The 18474-nt window shown below is 39.5% G+C and overlaps 1 protein-coding gene across 2 annotated transcripts; it reads right to left on the bottom strand.

The window, feature by feature from the left end:
* Positions 1-2759: 2759 nt before the first annotated feature.
* On the bottom strand, positions 2760-6529 carry rbm7 (RNA binding motif protein 7). Of its 2 annotated transcripts, none has more exons than XM_026314027.1 (5): positions 6310-6529; positions 5871-6033; positions 5112-5187; positions 3662-3755; positions 2760-3445 (listed from the first exon to the last, which is right to left on the bottom strand). In XM_026314027.1, the coding sequence occupies exons 1-5, from the start codon at positions 6400-6402 to the stop codon at positions 3095-3097; spliced, it is 777 nt and encodes a 258-aa protein (XP_026169812.1). In that variant the 5' UTR covers positions 6403-6529; the 3' UTR covers positions 2760-3094. The 2 variants fall into 2 exon arrangements, with proteins under 2 accessions (XP_026169812.1, XP_026169818.1); XM_026314033.1 differs by having other exon boundaries at positions 3668-3755.
* Between the last annotated feature and the right edge of the window lie 11945 nt (positions 6530-18474).

The following is an 18474-nucleotide window of genomic DNA, read 5'->3' as shown; positions in this document are numbered from 1 at the left end:
ATTCGATGTTTTAAGTTCAGAGTTTAAGCACCAGCTGTGTAGAATAAACCAGTAAGGCTAATGGGAGCGAACAAAGCCTTTTCTCTCTCTCTTACTTCTTAAAACACCACAAGCTCTGTGTCTTGTGTTGAGGACAATTTTTAAGGTTTAAGCTTTTGTAAACATTTATTATTTATTATTTTCCTATAGTTGTTATTCTTGTTTATCAGAAAATACTGAGACATTGTCAGTTTTGCCCATAAAAAACATCACAACTGATTGAAGAGGATAAAGTGAGCAAAGGAAAAACTCCTGGTAAAGACTAAGTCAGAAAACTTTACTTTATTAACTTTAGTTTCTTGCTGAACAAACAGACGCAGTTTGCATTTATTTTTACTCAACCAAAGCGCGCACGGCCCATGCCATGAAAACGAAATACCGCGAAATAAAAGCTGTAATTCTTTTTCCAGCTCCTGATTTTGGCACAACACGAGTCCGAGTCAATGAAAACATTTATTTTAATAATATTGTATGTCAGTCAGATTTAATAGGGTCCAGGAAAATGCAGCATCAGTGTCGGTCACCGGCTGATGAGTTTGACATGAATGTGAGGAAATGCCTCACATACCAGCACGTTTACTTGACAGGCTGAATCTCCACATGCTCATTTCCTCAAAGACCCTTTGTGCCTTTTTATTGTTTTGTTTTGTCTAATCTGCCTATTAAAAGTTAATAGAAGAGCAAATATTTATTTTTTTACTTCTGTGAGACTACATCCATATTTTGCAGTTTTGACAAAGTAGCTACTATGAAAAGGAGGCGATAAACGCGTAATTTCACTAAAATGAACAACTGGTTTCGGTGAGAAAAGCCGGTGCAGGGAGAGCTTCATACTTTCAAACTGTGAGGCGTCGGTGTGAAACGATCATCATCACAGGAACTGGGAATAAGTTTAACCCTCTTGCGTCTTGTGCCTTCCGAGGCGGCCGTGTTCAAAGTGTGGAGGAGGATTATGGAAGCGGAAACACGGGAGCTGTGCATGGGAAAGCTCGGCTTTTTTGCAGAGGTTTTGATGCTTGATCGAAGTGGGAGCTGAGAGTAGGTGTTGTGGTGATGTCTGTCGGAAATCACTGCAAAAACGCAACCAGAAAATTAGAAAAACAAATTTGTAAAGCGGAACATTTCAAGGCCTAAATCACATTTTCTTGTTTTTATCAGGGTCATTTCCTAATTGGTTTCAATGAGGGGAGAACATGCTGTGCAACAGTTCAACTTCAGTAAAGCGTTTCAGAAAGCCTGATAATATGTGGGATAATTCCAACTGATTGCGATAAATTTTCACCTGTTTTGGACATTAAGATTGCCCGATAACACGGACCGTGGCCTGAATCTCGTGGCTGCTGTAGAAACAATGAACCCAATAACCTGAAGCGGTGCCAAGATCCGGGGGTCACGGCTGCAGGCATCTTGTCCCTTGTGGTTTACGTTTCAGGGTTGCTACAAGAGATTGGGAGGTCTGTGTGGGTGTTTGGAAGTGGATCATTTCAGGAGACACGCTTCTATATAAGTCCACGCTGCAGCAGCTACTGAGTGGCCTCTCTAATCCGCCCGCTCCAGGGCTGGAGACGCCAAGCAGATCAACCAATTAAAAGAGCTATGTCACGACCAGAAGCGTAATAAGGCCCTTCCTAGTACTGACACCGAACAGAGGATACTCTCTATTAGAGTGATTTGGGAGCATCAGGCTGCAATCTGATAGGACGCAGATTTTAGGCAAGACAGAGCTTAGTTAGAGAAGGTGCAAATGCACATCCACTTTTGGACACTGGGAGATTTATTAGGAGGGTATTGTTGTCGATACAGCGCTAGAGCCGCTGTTAGTGGCATAAGCACTTTCGGAAGGGTAGATTATAACCCTAACAGGGACATTAAGGGATCTGATCAGGACTTTGTTGTAAACAAGCCCCAACAGAGACGGTGGGTGAGGCATTAATGCTGAAGCGATGATCGCAGTAGATGCTAAGGATCGAGATGCTGCTTGTGATTGGACAATGTCTCTGCTTCTTTCACGTCTCTAAACATGCGTCGTTTCCAACGTGGTCTAAAGAGTCTGAGAAATATCAGTGGTCAACTCTGGTTAACAAGAAATAAGCCTAAACGTAATTACGTGTACGAAATGAACAGTGTCACACCTGTGTCAAGAGTTCAGCCCTGGAGGCATTCTAATCCTGTGCAGAAAAGTCAAATGTAAGAGCTGATCATGTGGCTCAGTTATATATATCGTCTTAATTGATTCAATAAAAGGAAGTGTGTGTGGCGCCACCTGTAGATTACTTCATAACCCTCTGCACAAGCATATTGGTTACACTGGGCCATTTATAGGTGCAGATGCATTACAGCATGTAGCATCAACATACAATAGCTCATTGAGATGACTGAAAGAGCTGTTAATAGCATTCATGATATACCGCCAAGCCCCATGCATTTGTGTTTTGGTCAGATGAAAGACAAAGAAAGAGTCAAATGAAAAGAGCTTTATAAGAATGAAAATGTTCATTTTAAAACAGTCAGAATAAAAAAAATAAAATAAAGCCCATCTTTAGAAAGTACAAGTTCAACTGATCTAATTAGAAAGGATGGTGCTCTGTTACAGTAAAAGATGCTGGTGGAATCTTCAGCTGAACATTTTGTTTTTTTTCTTTGCAAAATAAGAATTTAAAATTCTGAGAGCACCATTTGCAGCCTAAGTATAAAATAAAAACTGGCCAATAACCTAAATCTTTTTTTTTTTTTTAAATACATTTTTTTTTTTTTTTGTCTTCCAAAAATGGTTACCAGTCATATTCGATTTGTTGTCCTTGCTCTGCTCGCAGTGCAATAATTTTCTGGAAATATTTGCAACATCTGTAAGGAAAATCTCACATGAAAGTAGTGTACAAATTTAAAAATGCTTTAAAAGTAAATAAAAATCATCCTACGTTACTCAATCTTCAAAATCATGTACAAACGACCTGAGTATACATGTGAATTTGTCAACATAATTCATGATCTTCTTTAGTAAGCTGCTCAGAAATTTGTGAAGAAATAAAGTCTTTACAGACATCCTTAGCCTCGATCAGTACCGTCGCCATCTATTGTCTTGGTAGCCGCGGTTGCTATCCCTGTCATCATGTCTGTCTCCGCCTCTGTTGTGGTGGCGGCTGCCGCTCCTGTCGTTCATGTGGTGATAGCTGTCTCGGCTGTGCTGCTGATGACGGCCGGAACCCGCTTCATCTGCGTAGCGCTGGTTTCTGTTGCCCCGGTTCATCTGGGATGAATGGTGCCGATAGGGGCTGCTGTTGTGTTGCCTTGAGCCACTCCCGCCTGAATTTCCAGCTACAGGTGTCTGCCTTGGCGAAGGCTTGGAGAAAGCACCATTCAGCTCTTCAAGCTGCTGCAGGTGGAGCTGCCACATCATGTTGTTCATCTACAGATGAATGAAACATGATACAAATACTATTTTTATACAGTTCACTGAGGGCAAACCATATGCTGCTATTCCTGTCAAATGATGCCAATTTCTTCATTTTTTTTACTGAGGAACAAAAACATTTTTAACTAAATAACAGGTCAATACAATGCAAGAACATGTATAAATAAGGATGATAAATGTTATGTTATTATGAAAGAATAATAGAGCGACCATGACATTCTTCTGCAGATTATCCGGAGATGAAAAGGACCTCTGCATTTGGGGCGGCGGAGTATACACTGGAGAACTGTACTGCATCGGGGTCCTGTAAAAGTAAAGCAAAGAATTCATATGTTCTGTGATGGAACATTTGAGGAACAAGTCCATCAGGACCATAGACTGCATTTAAAGATGGAGGGCATGTCACCATTTCCTGCTACTATGCAAAACCTAAACCAAAATACTGCAATACATGGGCTGACATCTTGCTGTTGTGATGCATTTTTCCTCCAGATCCTAGACAATAGAGACCAGTGGTGGAGCTGCAGTAACAGGCCACCAAGCAAAGCAAATAGATGACTAAAAACACATTTATCAGACAAATTACCACTTTTACACAAACCAATGTGATAAAATCTACATAAAACAATGACAGTCACCTTTGGGAAAAATACATTGGGTTTGTATTTTTAGTTTAGTTCATGCCCCATCTGCTAACAGGGTTTATGGTGCAGGGTTTGTGGCCTTTACTGCAACCAGCCACCACTGGGTGATTTTTTTTTTTTTTTTTTTTTTAACACAACAGGTCATTGGCTAACCCATTAATCTCACTTTGTGATACAGGGCCCTGGTGTTATCTTTGCCAGCTTGCCATCTACACTGTTCAGTGTTTTATCTGCTTTGGTCAGTAACTAAAACGAAAAGCAACTGGTCATTCCTCTCTCGACAAATCTTGTTCTATTGTGGTTTAGACCTGTCAGGGAATCAGTTATATAATTGGTTAAATATCAGTAACAAACAAAAATCTAATTTTCAGGTTGTAGTAGATGGCTATATGTAGACAAAGATACATGAATTGAAACAATAAAGGCTAGTTATTTTTTAACTATTACAGTTGACCAAGGTGCTTGTTTAAAAAACGACCGTATCTTTTTTATCATTTTTGTAGAACAATCTGAAGGAACTTATGCAACACAGAATGCTCTGTATATATTCATTACACTGCACTGACACAGACTATTCTAACTCTACAGCCAATACTGTTTCCTTTGACAATATGCAGCACTGCTGCATGAGACATGGATACTTGGATATAGTCTTCTATAAATGGTAAATGCAGACAAATCCTATTTCACTGCATACAGAGACTTTTTAGTGCATTCCTACAGTTTTACAGATATAATCTATGCTGCGGTACAGGGCATGGACTGCTTATTCTCTGCAGACTTTCACAGATGGAACTGACCACTTGACCTCAATCAAAAACATGTTGGGAAATCAACACATTACTTTATTAGCATGAAATCCTAGAGCTAATAATGAGCTGTATTTGCAAACTAAACTGACAAAGTTCTATTCAAGTTGAGGCTGAGAGAGAACAGACGCAAGTTACTGTATTGCTATACTGATGTTCATATTAACCAGTTTATTTCTGGAGAAACTGTTTGTTAGATATTCTTACCTCTGCCCATGAGGATTTGGGGTATTTGCAGGACTTGAATTCTGTGAGTTCCCTGGACTGCCTGAATGACTGCTACCTAAAGACAGAAACAAACAAAACAGTAGTTTATTTGTAAATACAAAAAGGATCTAAAACTACTACCACAAGCAAAAAAAAAAGCTGTTTCATTAATAATGTCATGTTTGCGTGGATTTTCTGCGGGTACTCCGGTTTGGTCCCACAGTGGCATTCGTAAATAAAAATAACATGGTCTTTTAGTGTGCATTGGACAGAATCTTCTGGTCTATATCACCTTAGTACCAGTAATACAGCAGGAACATCTGCCATATTGTCTGGAACTGCTCTCCACTTATTAGAGAATAGTGTATTGAGGATATCTGCACTGTCTGGCATAGACTGAGCGAGTACTGATGCATCACATTTTCTGATATTAAGTTAAATAATGAAGGGAACAGACTTTTAGCCAGCAGATCAGCAAAGTCACATAAAGACACAGAAAGAAAGCATATCTGGGACCATTATAACAGCCATAGTAAGACCCGTGAGGGAACATTCTTCTTCATGTGTTTCCGGAAATAAACTCATCAAATTATAACCACATTATATCAATACTAAATACACATAACGTTACATGTTTGGAAATTAAGGGCTTAGAAGTTTAAGTTACATTACTTCGTCTACAAATGCACCTCCATTAGAATAAAATGTTGTCGATGTCACAAAACGTTGACAACAACAACAATAATAGTGTCAACTCACCTGATCTAAACTGCACATGAATACTTTTGCCAAACAGCGGCGTCCCGTTGAGTAGCTGCATGGCATATGGTACAGACACTTCATGTTTGTACACGGCAAAACCAAAGGTTTTCTGTTTCCCGTCCGGGTCTTTTGGGATTTTAGTTTTGATGAGAGGCCCTGCCTGCAAAAACACCCAGTTAATGCAACGTTACCCAAACATAAACAAGCTAAAGCTAAGCTGAAGCTAACCTAAAGCTAACCTAAAGCTAAGCTAAAGCTAGCGACAGCTAACAAGCCGTAGGTGAATATTTATTAACACAGTCCACAGCGTGTGGACAATAAGCACTAGAGTATTTTGGAAAGAAACCACGGTTAAAGCAAAACAGCCTTCCTCATTGTCGCTTCAGCTCTTTCTGTTTGTTGACATTTGCTAAGTGTTAGCTAGCGATCACAGCACCTGTAAAAACAGCTCGAACAAAAGCTCCTCCGTCACTCTCGGATCTAAATTTCTTATGAACAGGGTCCGGTCTGTTTCATCCGCTATTCCCATTGTATCTAAGCAAATAATGTAAATTTCTCCACAATGTGAGCGCTAACGTCCAGCGTAAAATAAAAAAACTTATGCAAAACATAAAACCCTAGGCCTTATGTTGCCGGAAAGTAAACAGCCACTACTTTACGGCAGGGACGGCTTTTTTCAGCAATGGCGTCACACCGAGCTCCAGTCTCCCGCAGCGGCGCTGTAGAGATTTCAGTGTAATGTTGTAAGATAGGAGTTTAAAGTCAGACCTGGTTATTTTATATTATATTTTAGAATGTGGCACTGACTACAATAGGATATTAACATAAAAATAGATGGATAGATGCATTTTGTTCTTTGACTGAATGGCTGGTGCACACGGATGAGGGTTTTGACTTAGTGGCTCAGGGAACTGGTCATTTCTTCTGATTCTGGCAACATCACTGAGCATGGAGGTCAAGTGAGCGGTGTGATGCTTGAGTTCCGCCCTAATCGAATGCACCTTAGAGTCTGTCCTCCATATTAATTGGATGAATTTAAACTGTAATGATATTGTCCTTCATGGTCAGGGGTACCACAGGGATGGCACATTAGCACATTATCACATTATTCTTTGAGTTTTCTTACTGTTTAATTAATAAAAGATAAGAGTGGCCCAGAAGTTATATGTTATACAAGGAATGTACACTTTGCAGTTCTTCTGACATATTTATTTCATGCATTATTTCTGTTTCCATCCCTCATATAACTCACATGGCAATAAACAGTGCAATTTAACACCAGACTCCTGGCTGTCATGTCTTACGGGAATTGTGCTGTTGTGCCTATAGTTAACATTTGACGTATTGGATGTATTGGCGCCTCTCTACAAAATACTTATGATTTAAAATGCTGCAAGATTGCAATGGAAGTAGTAAAAAAAGCCTGAACCATAAAACCACACCTGTGCAGTATAGTATTTGATGACTAAAGCCCTTGAATCTATTTTTGGTCCCTATACTGCCATTACCCCATTCATCTCCCTGATGTATTTCCCCCTTTCATTTTATAACCATTGGAAGGAATTCAGGAGAGCACTGTGAAACTACCGCTCCACAGGACAAAGTATACAGTGTGGAAATGTGGGGATGGTGTAAGTGAAATGGAAGACAGAACAGTCAGGAAAACTGCCCATGGAAACTGACTGGATACAAAACCATGTATTTTTTCTTTGCCAATAAATTTGTGATTCAGAAATCAATTAAATATGCTAACACTAACCCTTTATTTTAAACACTGTAAAATAAGCTGAAGAGTTTAAAGTGAAGCAGTAGATGGCAGCATTGATCCAGTCATAATGTTTATGGCAGAGTTGCACTAGCAGGGACTTCATCTCTGTGGGGATGTGAGACAGTTGCAATGCACTGTGGGAAAAAATGCTGAATTTAAAGAGGTTTTTTTATGCTGAGAAGGGAACTGAATTGAATTGTCATAGGAATATTCTCTTTTCATGTTTCTTCTTTAGCCTGTAGCCCACTTTCAGCTTTCCTATTAACAGTAAAGGGCTCTAAATGGCTTGTTAGGGAGATGGTGTTATTGTCCATTGAGATCCTTTTCTAACGTGGTAATTTCAGAAGAGAGCTTCTGTGTGAAAAGCCAGTGGAAAACATTATGCATTTGGGAATATGTGTATACCATAACATCTTTGTGAATATTGGAACAGTCATACTGTACGTTTGACTCAAAGATCCAAGTTTAAATTCTGGTCTGATCAGTGGTTTGTGTCAAATGTTACTAGAATTATTTTTATTCTTCTGAATGCTCATTATTTTTCATTGCACATGTGCATTCAGCTGTTCAAGTTTAATGTACTGTAGAAAGTCAGAATTGCCCAACTTTCACTTTATGATCCAAGACACTGACAAGCACAGCACTGCCATGCCTTTTAATCTGTCTGGAAACAAGAAGGGCTCAAGCAGAAAGCCATAGTGATAATTTATGGCAATTACAGAAGGACTTTGAAATGTGTATGTACTTTAGCTTGAAAACGCATAACATCCTCAGCATGCACACATCAGCCTCTGTTTTTATAACTGGGCTCATGGATCCCTGCACGCATTAGACTTGGCCACCTTGTTGTAGTTAATAGAGAGGGAGAGAAGTACATGACAAAATGGGAGCAATGCTCAAGGGCAAGATGGTAGCCAGTGACCATTCAGGGAGGGGAGAAGTGACGGGGCAGGACCCCAGAAATAGGCCACCACACCACCAGCCACAGATCTAGGTGGAATTTTATAGCAGTTTATTACTTCAACACAAGGCTGCTATAATGAGGCTACACACACATACACACACGCATATTATACTCATTTCCTATTGCGACCTTTGGCCTGGAGCATTTGGTGGGACTGTGAAGATTGACTGATGGCTTTGTACATTCTTTTCCTTCAACAATATCCACCTTCACTTTAAGCTCCAACCTATGCACACACCCTTGTGCTGCTGTTCCCTCCTGTTCATTAATATTCATAATTCATGTGGAATAAAGTGATTCAGGATCATTAAACGCACATGAATATTGGGTCAGATGAAAGTTTAATTAAGCCATCCCTCTTTTAGCGGCATGATGCCACAGAGAAACTTCCTTTCAACTGCACCCAGTGCCCGATTTAATGACCTGTACCTTTATAAGTGCTACTCAGTGCTTATCATGGAAAAATCCCACACACCCCTCATCTCACCTATATGCAATCTTATTTCACACTTCCTGTGTTGCTATTGGACAAAATCAGTTGTTATTTGAGTGTTTCCTACAGGCCCAGTGGCAAAATGTGGATCAATCATACTGTAAAGCAGGAGAACCAGTTATCTGGAGATTGTCATTTATTATTCAGGAGTGTGAACTCCACATATCGTCGTGATTTTAGATAGCTGAGTAAGTGGCATATGCATTCTGCATACAGTAGTCTACTGTATTTTATGAATAGTCCATTTACAATATGCATAGGATCTGGTATGTCTGTATGCAAGTTGGTGAGTCAGAAAGATTGTTAGATTTTCACAAAGGCTTGAGTATAATGGAGCAGGAGAAAAGCTCCAGTGCACAGATTCAGCCACACAAGTCAAGCATTAGTCATACTTTGCCCAGCAGAATACTAATCACTTTCAATCAATCAATTTCTACAGGTTTGCTTCAAATATTAAGTATAAGACATCGGGGAAATGTTCTCTCCTCACATTGTAAGACACATTTGATGAACTGACTTCCCCTAACCCACACTCACGCACAAAGAGCTCATCACTGGCACCATGCCATCCCATTTCACCACCCCCTAAAACAAATGGATGCAAAAATCTTCTGAGAGGTGTCTGAGACACTTCGTTTCTCCACAGCTCCACGTCTTTCTCTCCTTCTGCAACATACGTGCTTGTTATCTCAATATTGGTGCTGCATGTTGCTGTTGCTGTGACATGCTGTGACTTCATTTTCATTTCTGTGACTTGCGTTTTGGGTCCTTCTCTCAAACAAGCACACATTAGGAGTGAGATCCTTCCTATTGCTACAGTGCTGCAGTGCTGAGTAGTAGCATTAGAAAGAGAGAAAGAGGAGGATACCTGGCATCAGCCCCACACCACAGAATAGGCTGCAGCAGGGTATCCAAACCCGTTGTTTGTTCTGTCATGTAACTCAAACAGTATCACCATATCCTCCACTTCCCTCTAGAGAGGCTGTCCAATAAGCAATATTAACTTACAATGTATGATTAAGAGCATTGAAAGGAGCATCTGTTGCAATAAAAAGAAGAAACATTTCTTGTGCTTACACTAACCCATCTAGCCTGCTCTCCACATTACTGCTACTCCTGTAACTGTTCCAAAAACTGTGGTGTCAGCACATTTCAGATGGCCAGGCTCACCCCTGATGCCGGTCTGTTGAGGAGCAGAATAATGCCCTTTGCCAAAGGTGCCATATGGAAGGTGTTTTATTGCTGAGGAATGGAAGTGACTGTCCTAGAGGCATAATTAAGAAATGCATCCCCACAGTATAAAGCCCATCACATCACAAATTTTCAGCCTCTCTGGATATTCCACCTCAATTTCCTCTGCTTTCCATATCTCTCTCTCTACTGCTGCTGCTTTTTAAAGCCTCAAACACCTTCAGAGAAGATAATGAGCTCTGCCAAAAAGAGACTGCTTCTCTGTTTTTCCCTCTTCCAAAAGTAAGCTTTTGCCGTTTGCCCCACTTCATTATAATCAACAGTGGAGTGTCCCATATTCTTGCTGCTGAGCAGGGCATGCCCTCAGAGACAGTTAATATTGAAGCTCATAACCTGCTACTCTAAGCTTAAACCCCAAAGAAGAACATTTTGCCTCTGAAGATTCTCATTGCGGTGGCGATCGGCTGATCAGATGATGTTACTCCAATTTACCTTACATGCTTAACCTCTAGATTCGAATGCTTTCTCTAATTTGACCGTCAGTGGTGTAATTGCACTAAAGAATTTATGGTCACTAGGTAAAAAAACACTGCAGTCAGTCAGACCATCAGTATACTGAAGAAATTACAAAGGCACTGTAATGTGTTCAAATTTATAGATTTATAGAAACATGAAATGTTTGTGTGATAACACAGCTGTTCTCAAACAGGAGTTCCTCTTGATCAAATACCATTTAAGTGATGGTGTTGTTATCCTTGTATGTTTTATGCGGTTCTAAAATGAAGAATGGACTCCATGCATGACTGGCAGTTAAGCAGTTGTTAAACTACCATGGGCACTGACTAAAATTGCCAACCTCCAAGAAATCTGTGATGCAAAATAAGTAAAATTGAATTTAGCTTTGCCATTTCACAGAGGCTCTGCATGAGTGTTTATGAAGAGCATAAGAAGGTCAAGGCTTTTGTGTATATTTGTAATGCTCATGGTGTACATTAATTGCTTATAGTGGCTTTGTGGAGTACTTGAATTTAATATTGGTCTTATATGCATAAAACTGCACAGCTAACCTTCAAATTCACAGCAAACACTCTGGAGACCTTTGAGTTGTTGTTTTTTTCCTCCTTACCCCCATCCCCAAGCCCTTTATCTTCACTGTCAGGGTAAAGCACATTACTTCAAACATGCACAAGCTGCTCTAGGCTGTACTGTGTTCCTCACTGCAAAATAATCAAAAGAAAAGTTCAAGAGGAGTTTGACAGATCCAGCAAGATGGGACCATGTCAAATCTACTGAAGGCTGTTCCTGGATCTGTCATTGTCAGAGCTAATGTTGTGTGGTCCCTCTTTCCTTGGCTTGTGGGTTTGTCTGTACAGAAATATTCAGCATTTTCCTTGACTTCATCTAATTTATTTATTATGTAATATAATTGTAGACAAGCTACTTCAGAATGGGTTGAGACAGACATTGTGTAGGGCTCAGTGCGAAAATGTACCAACAGTGTAACTGTTATGTTTATATTGTCTGTATGACAGTGAAAACCTCTTGACCTTGAATCATTGTCCTATTGAAAATGAACCATTTCTGTATAGGTACTAGATAATGGATGAGATGATGGATCTATAGGTACTCCATTTGTCTTAGTAACCCTGTGAGAAGTACATTGTCTGTATGCTTTTCATATTAAACAGAACCAAGTTTCTGGTTCAACACTGCCCTTTTCTTTAAATTAACTGACTACTAACAAAGATATTTTCCTATCAATAACTTTAAGTTACAGCTTATATGAGATTATGCCTTAAGTCACAGACTCTGTCCATAAATAATATCCAGACTTTTAGATCTTTTGAGCCTTTACTAAGGCTCCTTTACTAAGAGTCCAGATTTCATGGATGACCATGGGCCTTCAGGCAGCCCTCTGGACACATGCGCTGAGCCTGCAGGTGCAAGACAAATGTCACTGAGGCAGAGAGCACATGAAAAACATTCTCAGTCCAAACGGTCTCAGGATAAGCCAGTTTCAGGATTAAGTTGTACTAGTTATTAGTGATCCTAACTGTTTTGTACCTAGATAATAATACCTCCTTAGGCTGTTCTATTACCCTGCTAGAAAAAAACATCAAAAGCAATTAACAATGTAAATAAAAAAGTCTGCATCAGTTACAGAAGACTATGTGACGTGTTAAACTCACTGATCAATAATTTGTAATGTAGCTATTACTTTGATTTACATATACAGTATTTGGATTGAGTATTTTATGAATAGGATTGCGTCATCTTACTCAGTGGTATTTAGTCTGATGTATTAGCATTATGTTTTCTAAAATTAGGTGTAGCATTTGGTGTTACTTTTTGAATTTTATTTAAAATCAATCTAGTTTATATCAATATTACAGAGCATTTTGTTAAAAAGTCAGTCAGTCTTTACTTTTCAGTCTGAACAGGTCATATGTTGGCAAGGTAATCGTAGCTTTGTCAGCTCCACTGTTGTGCAGATGAACCAGCACGTAACTTATATATATAAAACTTTAGATTCATAATTATCAAATTTACTGATGAAACAATGTCAGATACAAGCCAGACGTGATTGTGCGCAGACTGTGACAGATATAGAACATTCCTGTGACATTATGTCCTTCTGCTTTCCATTTTCCCGGACCACACTGATTCATGAAACAATACATCAGTTGGCTTCCCCCCTAGATTAAAGGAAAGAACTAGGGATCCTCCAAAAATAGCGCTTGTATCAACACTCCCACCAGCTGCTTCATGCTCCACCCGGGGACATCATATTCCATCAATCTTTCAGCGATTTATTGACGGGATGTCCACATAAATTTGCCTGACGGGTGTCGGTGCGCTATGAAATATTAATTTTATGTTCCCTGTCTGATGTTCCTAGATGTGGGGGCAAGTTCTGTCCCTCTGGCAACAAAAAGCAGAGGTTCATGCATTAACTAGCGGATAATGTTCAGGGAATACTGAACAGTAGGAAATGTAATAATGGCACTGACTCAGATCCAATATGTACACAGTGTACAGCAGCTACAAATAACACAAAGGTCAGTAATATGTGCGATGTGGTGTTATTAGAGAAAATTTGTATTGCAGTTACATGTTTGATTCTCTGAACCACACAAGCCTTAACCAGTTTACTCAATGTGCTGTCTGAGCTCAAATCTGTCAGAAGACTGGAGATCTCAGCCATTCATTTCTTTGCATGAGAGAAATGCCATAAACCCACTGAGGTTATCGCTCAAGGAATGTCAGTGTCACTTCAATCTGTTTTTGAGGCCATAACTGACTGGACATACAATTTCTGGTCAGAGTAGTGTCAACAAACCTGATAACATTTGTTGTATTTTCTAATATTATTACAATAAAAGCACCAGAACTGCAGTGGCTCTACTATAAAGGAGCAGCAACACATGGCTCCACTTTATTTTACTACATTATGATCATACAACCAGGATCCTAGAAGCACGTCAGACTGCAGAAGAATATGAAAATAGTAGATCTATTGTTTTCTTCAATCTGTTTTACTAAGAGTCCAGACCAATCATAAACTGCAGCACAGACATATATCAACAGACTGTCAGGCTTTGGAGAAGAAAAATATATCATCGACCGGTACAGATTAAAATTGAAATTCAACACATTCTGAGATATAGCATATGGGGTGAGGAAATTTTAATGATGAAGGACTAATCCCAAATCAATTCTTTATTCAGCAGTGAGGTCAGGAGAGTGTCAGGCTGAGTTTTTGAGGGAACTACAGTGCCTCACAAGAATGAGCAGCAGAATAAGCTGTGCTTATAATGACACATTACTTTAGTAATGTCTAGAATGTGAAACAGGGAAGGGTTGGGACCATCACCACTCTGGTATCAACACGTTCCCCTGCAATCCCAACCTCTGCTCCCAGTGTTTTAATTCCATTATGATGCAGGGATGAGATAAGCATGCTGCTCGGTAGGTCAAAGACCACCAGCACTGAAATCAATATTGTTATCCACTACACAGCAGCACAGTATCTAAATTAACAGTAAGAGACATAAGCATTGTTCATCAGAGTGGATTAAATCTGATTTCAAATTTAACAGCAACAAAAATACTTATTACTTATTAAATGTAACATTCCTTAGGTTGGAATTTACTTGTGAATATTCTTTAATATTCATCTTTGTAAATATAAGCATCTTAACACATGCACATGGGGTGGTCTTCTTATTATGTTATTTTAATCATGTCCATATGGATAATGAGGGCTCATATCCAGAGATGCACGTTTCTATTGTTGTTATTTCATTATTTGGTTAAATGTTAATTGAGTTTTTCCATATCATTTGTGCTGAGTTAATGTCTCACTCAAAGGAATTCTCTCAAATTAGCTGTAAGGGTCTCTGCAGGTGTTGCAATTCCACTCACAGTTCTGGGTTCTGTGCATAATCGTTTGTTGTTTAACCATGTTTCTTTACTTAATGAGCTGCCTGTTAGGTTTGGAACAGTACACGGGACTGACCTACTGACTGTCATAGTAGAGCTATCACTTACTTGGTCTAACCACATAATAGTTTTTATTCCACAGTGTAATCAGGCCAATACAGGATCTCCTTGATTTTACAACCACACCCTGCTTGCCTTCACACATTCACCAGCCCCCACACATTAGATCCTTGCTGTTTAACATAATCAATGGATTGCATTTTCATAACCCTTCTATCTTGTGGCACTCTCATTACTCCAGAGTACTTCACCTACAGCCAAATTAACATATGCTAACCATGCTACAGCTAATGGAAAGACATGTTTGGAATAGTAACAGCATCTGACAAGGGTCTGCATTTTGTTGAACGCTCAGTCAGTATTACACTGTGCTTAGCTCATATACTGTAGCAGAAAAATACTACAGAAGCAGACTTTACATAGAAAGACTTTATTTCACATGGGTAAACATGCGCTACCTGCAAATGGATTCCAAGCTCCGCTCTTTTATAACAATGGGAGCCTCAAGTGGTCTACATGTTTATGATGGGATTTCTTGCTATGGGGGCAGCAGTCAATTAACCAAAATAGTTATGAACATCGGCACTAGACTAAACATGTGCTTCAGCAAGTTTTTATTCATGCACTGCATCATTGAATTTATTCATACTTTCTTTGACTTTGGGCAGATTCAGTGTGTTGAAGTAAGAGCTTCTTGTAAACTTATTATAAAGCCAGTCTTTTAACTGTAAGACACAGAAATAAGTGAACAGAGAAGGATGTCTGAAGAGCATCTGTGAAAGTGAATCTTGATAATAGCACTGTATTTACTAAATGAAATCTCTAATTATCTTGGACGAATGGGCATAATGGGCACGGTGCTTGAGTGGTTAGCACTGTTGCCTCACATCAAGAAGGTTCCTGGTCTGAAACCCATCAGGGGCCTTTCTGTGTGGACTCTGCATGTTCTCCCTGTGCTTGTGTGGGTTTTCTCCAGGTACTCTGGTTTCCTCCCACAGTCCAAAAACATGTATGTCAGGTTGATTGGTGACTCTAAATTGCCCATAGGAGTGAGTGTGAGTGTGTGAGGTTGTTTGTCTCTATGTGGCCCTGTGATGGACTGGGGACCTGTCCAGGGTGGACCCCTGCCTTTCACCCAGAGAGAGCTGGGATAGGCTCCAGCTGACCCCTGGGACCCTGGTTAGGACTAAGGGGGTATAGATGATGGATGGATCTTGGACATATTTTAATTAGAAAGGCTCTGTCAGTATTTTATATTTAATAATATAAGTTCTAACCAACAACAGATGTATAACCTAAATTATGCTTTGCTACATAAATGATAAATATTACTTCCTAATATTTCCAACAATTCAGTGTTTTGTTTTGTTTTTTGCAATGAAATGTGTTAATTATAATAAAATAACAAAATAAAATGAGCCTGACCCTTTAAGTAATAACATTTCATATTACAGTTTCCATTGTTGTTGCAAAGAGTGACCCATGAAATTAGGGCTATACTCATATATTTATAGATAAGCCTAATAATTGCATTACTACTTGGTACAATTAAAACAGTGTCTGGTAATACAATACAAGAATGGGTAAAGAAAGATAGAAAACAGGTAATTACAGAGAAAAGTTAGAGAGGCAGAGACTAACAGGAGCAGTGACCCTCAGGCAGAGAAGTGTTGAGGGAAAAGTTGCTCTGAGCATTGCCTAAGACATGCTCAGGGCTATGAACATGTGACTAAGGCAGTGGAGATACTGCAGTGGCAGCAGTTGGTAATTGCCACTGTATCAGCAACATGTTCTCTGTGTCATCCATTTCATTAGCTATGCATCCACTCTTAATATAGGATGGGAGACGCATTATTACAATCCACCCTCCCCTTTTTTCTTTCATTATTCCACCTCTGGTAAGAGTTAACAAGCTGTGGATGAAGAATAAGCTAAAAGCCTTTTGGAGATATATTTTTAAAGATGTCCAAATCTTTTTCTCTCTCTTCCACTCCCCTATACATAGTCTACACCAGTGTGCAAGCAGCCTCCTTCACTTTTGACAATGAGATATGGCGGAAAGTTTTGTTTAAACAACAAGACCTCTCCAAGGACATTCCTCTGGGGTACGGAGTGCGGCTAAGGTACCTGTGAGTAGGTTGCACAGCCACGAGCAAAAAGCCACAATAAGCAACAGCAGAGGAAACTGCTATAACATGAATAAAAACATAAATGCCAATACTAATGCACACACTTATACACAACCTTATACTCGACCACAGTCACATGCAAAATGTATGGTTGCATCAAAGATTCAAGGGTTTAAAGACAGAGCAGAGTAAGTCCTGTGAAATTACACAAATATAACAGTGTCAAAAAATTCTCCAATGAGAGGAAAATGCCAATTAAAATAATTTAGAACCAAGTGCTCAGTTGCAGTATTAAATAAAAGGAGCTGTAAATACACAGCATAGTACATTATGACAACCTCTTAAGTGTGTGAATGAATCTTGTGTGAGGGGGGAAGGAAAAGTGTTGGAGGAGGGCTAGGGTGAAGTGGTGCAGTAGGTGTCCCTCTCATCATTTCTCTCTGTACCTGACATAAATCATCCTCATCCAATTATGATAAAGTCTGTAGCCTAGATTACATGGTTTTACCGTGGGGCAGGGAAAAGATCATTTTTACAGACGTTTTCTGCAGTGAATGAGAGTGAGATTTCATTTAGGCTTCAACCGGGCATGTCCTTTTAATTAATGGGGCTCAGCTGAGTTGGAGATGGTGCAGCTATTTAAAATGCTAAATGGTTTTTTGGATCTTCTCCCCTTCTTACCCCCCACACACACATATATCCACTCACACACACACACACACACACACACACACACACACACACACTACCTCTGGCTTAATGCTCACCCTTAGTGGCAACTGTGATTAATTTTGCCTGAGCTGAAAGCAGGGTTAGGTTGTTATTACATGGCATCAAGTGTGTGTATTGGTGTAGGTATATTTGTGTAGTTGAGTTGGAAAGAGGTATTGAGCAGTGTTGGGTCAACGGACTGTTTCCTAATGTCATATGAAATCTTGTATTAGGCTAATGTTTGAAACTGGTCCAGATATCAGGCATCTGATGAATTTGTCCTGAAGGAAGCAAAGGACAGGACCTTATGTAGGGCAGAGACTGACAGAGGACTAGAGAAATGGGAGAGTGTCGAAAAAGTTAAAAGTGGGGAAATGTGGTAATGAAAAGTAAATGAGAAGCCATTATAATTCATAGCTATGAAAGTCTAGAAGTCTGGAATTATTGAAAGGTCTCTATATGACTGAACAGTATGAAGTACAGGGCCCAGATGGTAGAACAGCACATGGTAGAAGCTATTAGGAACATGTGTTCAAAGGGATTCCCTCTGGATAAACTGCAAGCCTTTCCGAATCATCAGGATGACAAATCATTGGAAGTAATGATAAAAAGCATAGCAAATTAATCTGGCTATGTTGCAGTTATCCTACCAGGTAGAATCAGTAGGTGCTGCCGGCTTAAAACAGGCTGTTTTATTCAGTGTTTTCAATAATCCTATTGGATATTGCTCTTTAAAGGAATGGCTTTAAGAAAAATGCTTAGCAGTATTTGTCTTCTTGCCAAGGGTTCAGTGGGACGATCAATACCACTTTTCCATCTGTCCACTAAATATGAAGATACAC

Source organism: Mastacembelus armatus, chromosome 13 (assembly GCF_900324485.2).
Source record: "Mastacembelus armatus chromosome 13, fMasArm1.2, whole genome shotgun sequence".
NCBI lineage: Eukaryota > Metazoa > Chordata > Actinopteri > Synbranchiformes > Mastacembelidae > Mastacembelus > Mastacembelus armatus.
Note: the sequence above shows the minus strand (reverse complement) of the source record. Positions and strands in the feature narration are given on the sequence as shown.

What these genes read in the sequence shown, in the direction of transcription:
- rbm7 (XM_026314027.1), bottom strand. Translation starts at nt 6,402, where the DNA reads ATGGGAATAGCGGATGAAACAGACCGGACCCTGTTCATAAGAAATTTA. An exon ending in TGTTCGAGCTGTTTTTACAG is followed by an intron (nt 6,034 to 6,309) that starts GTGCTGTGATCG and finishes GTGTTTTTGCAG; the next exon opens with GCAGGGCCTCTCATCAAAAC. An exon ending in ATCTGCAGAAGAATGTCATG is followed by an intron (nt 3,446 to 3,661) that starts GTCGCTCTATTA and finishes ATTCATCTGTAG; the next exon opens with ATGAACAACATGATGTGGCA.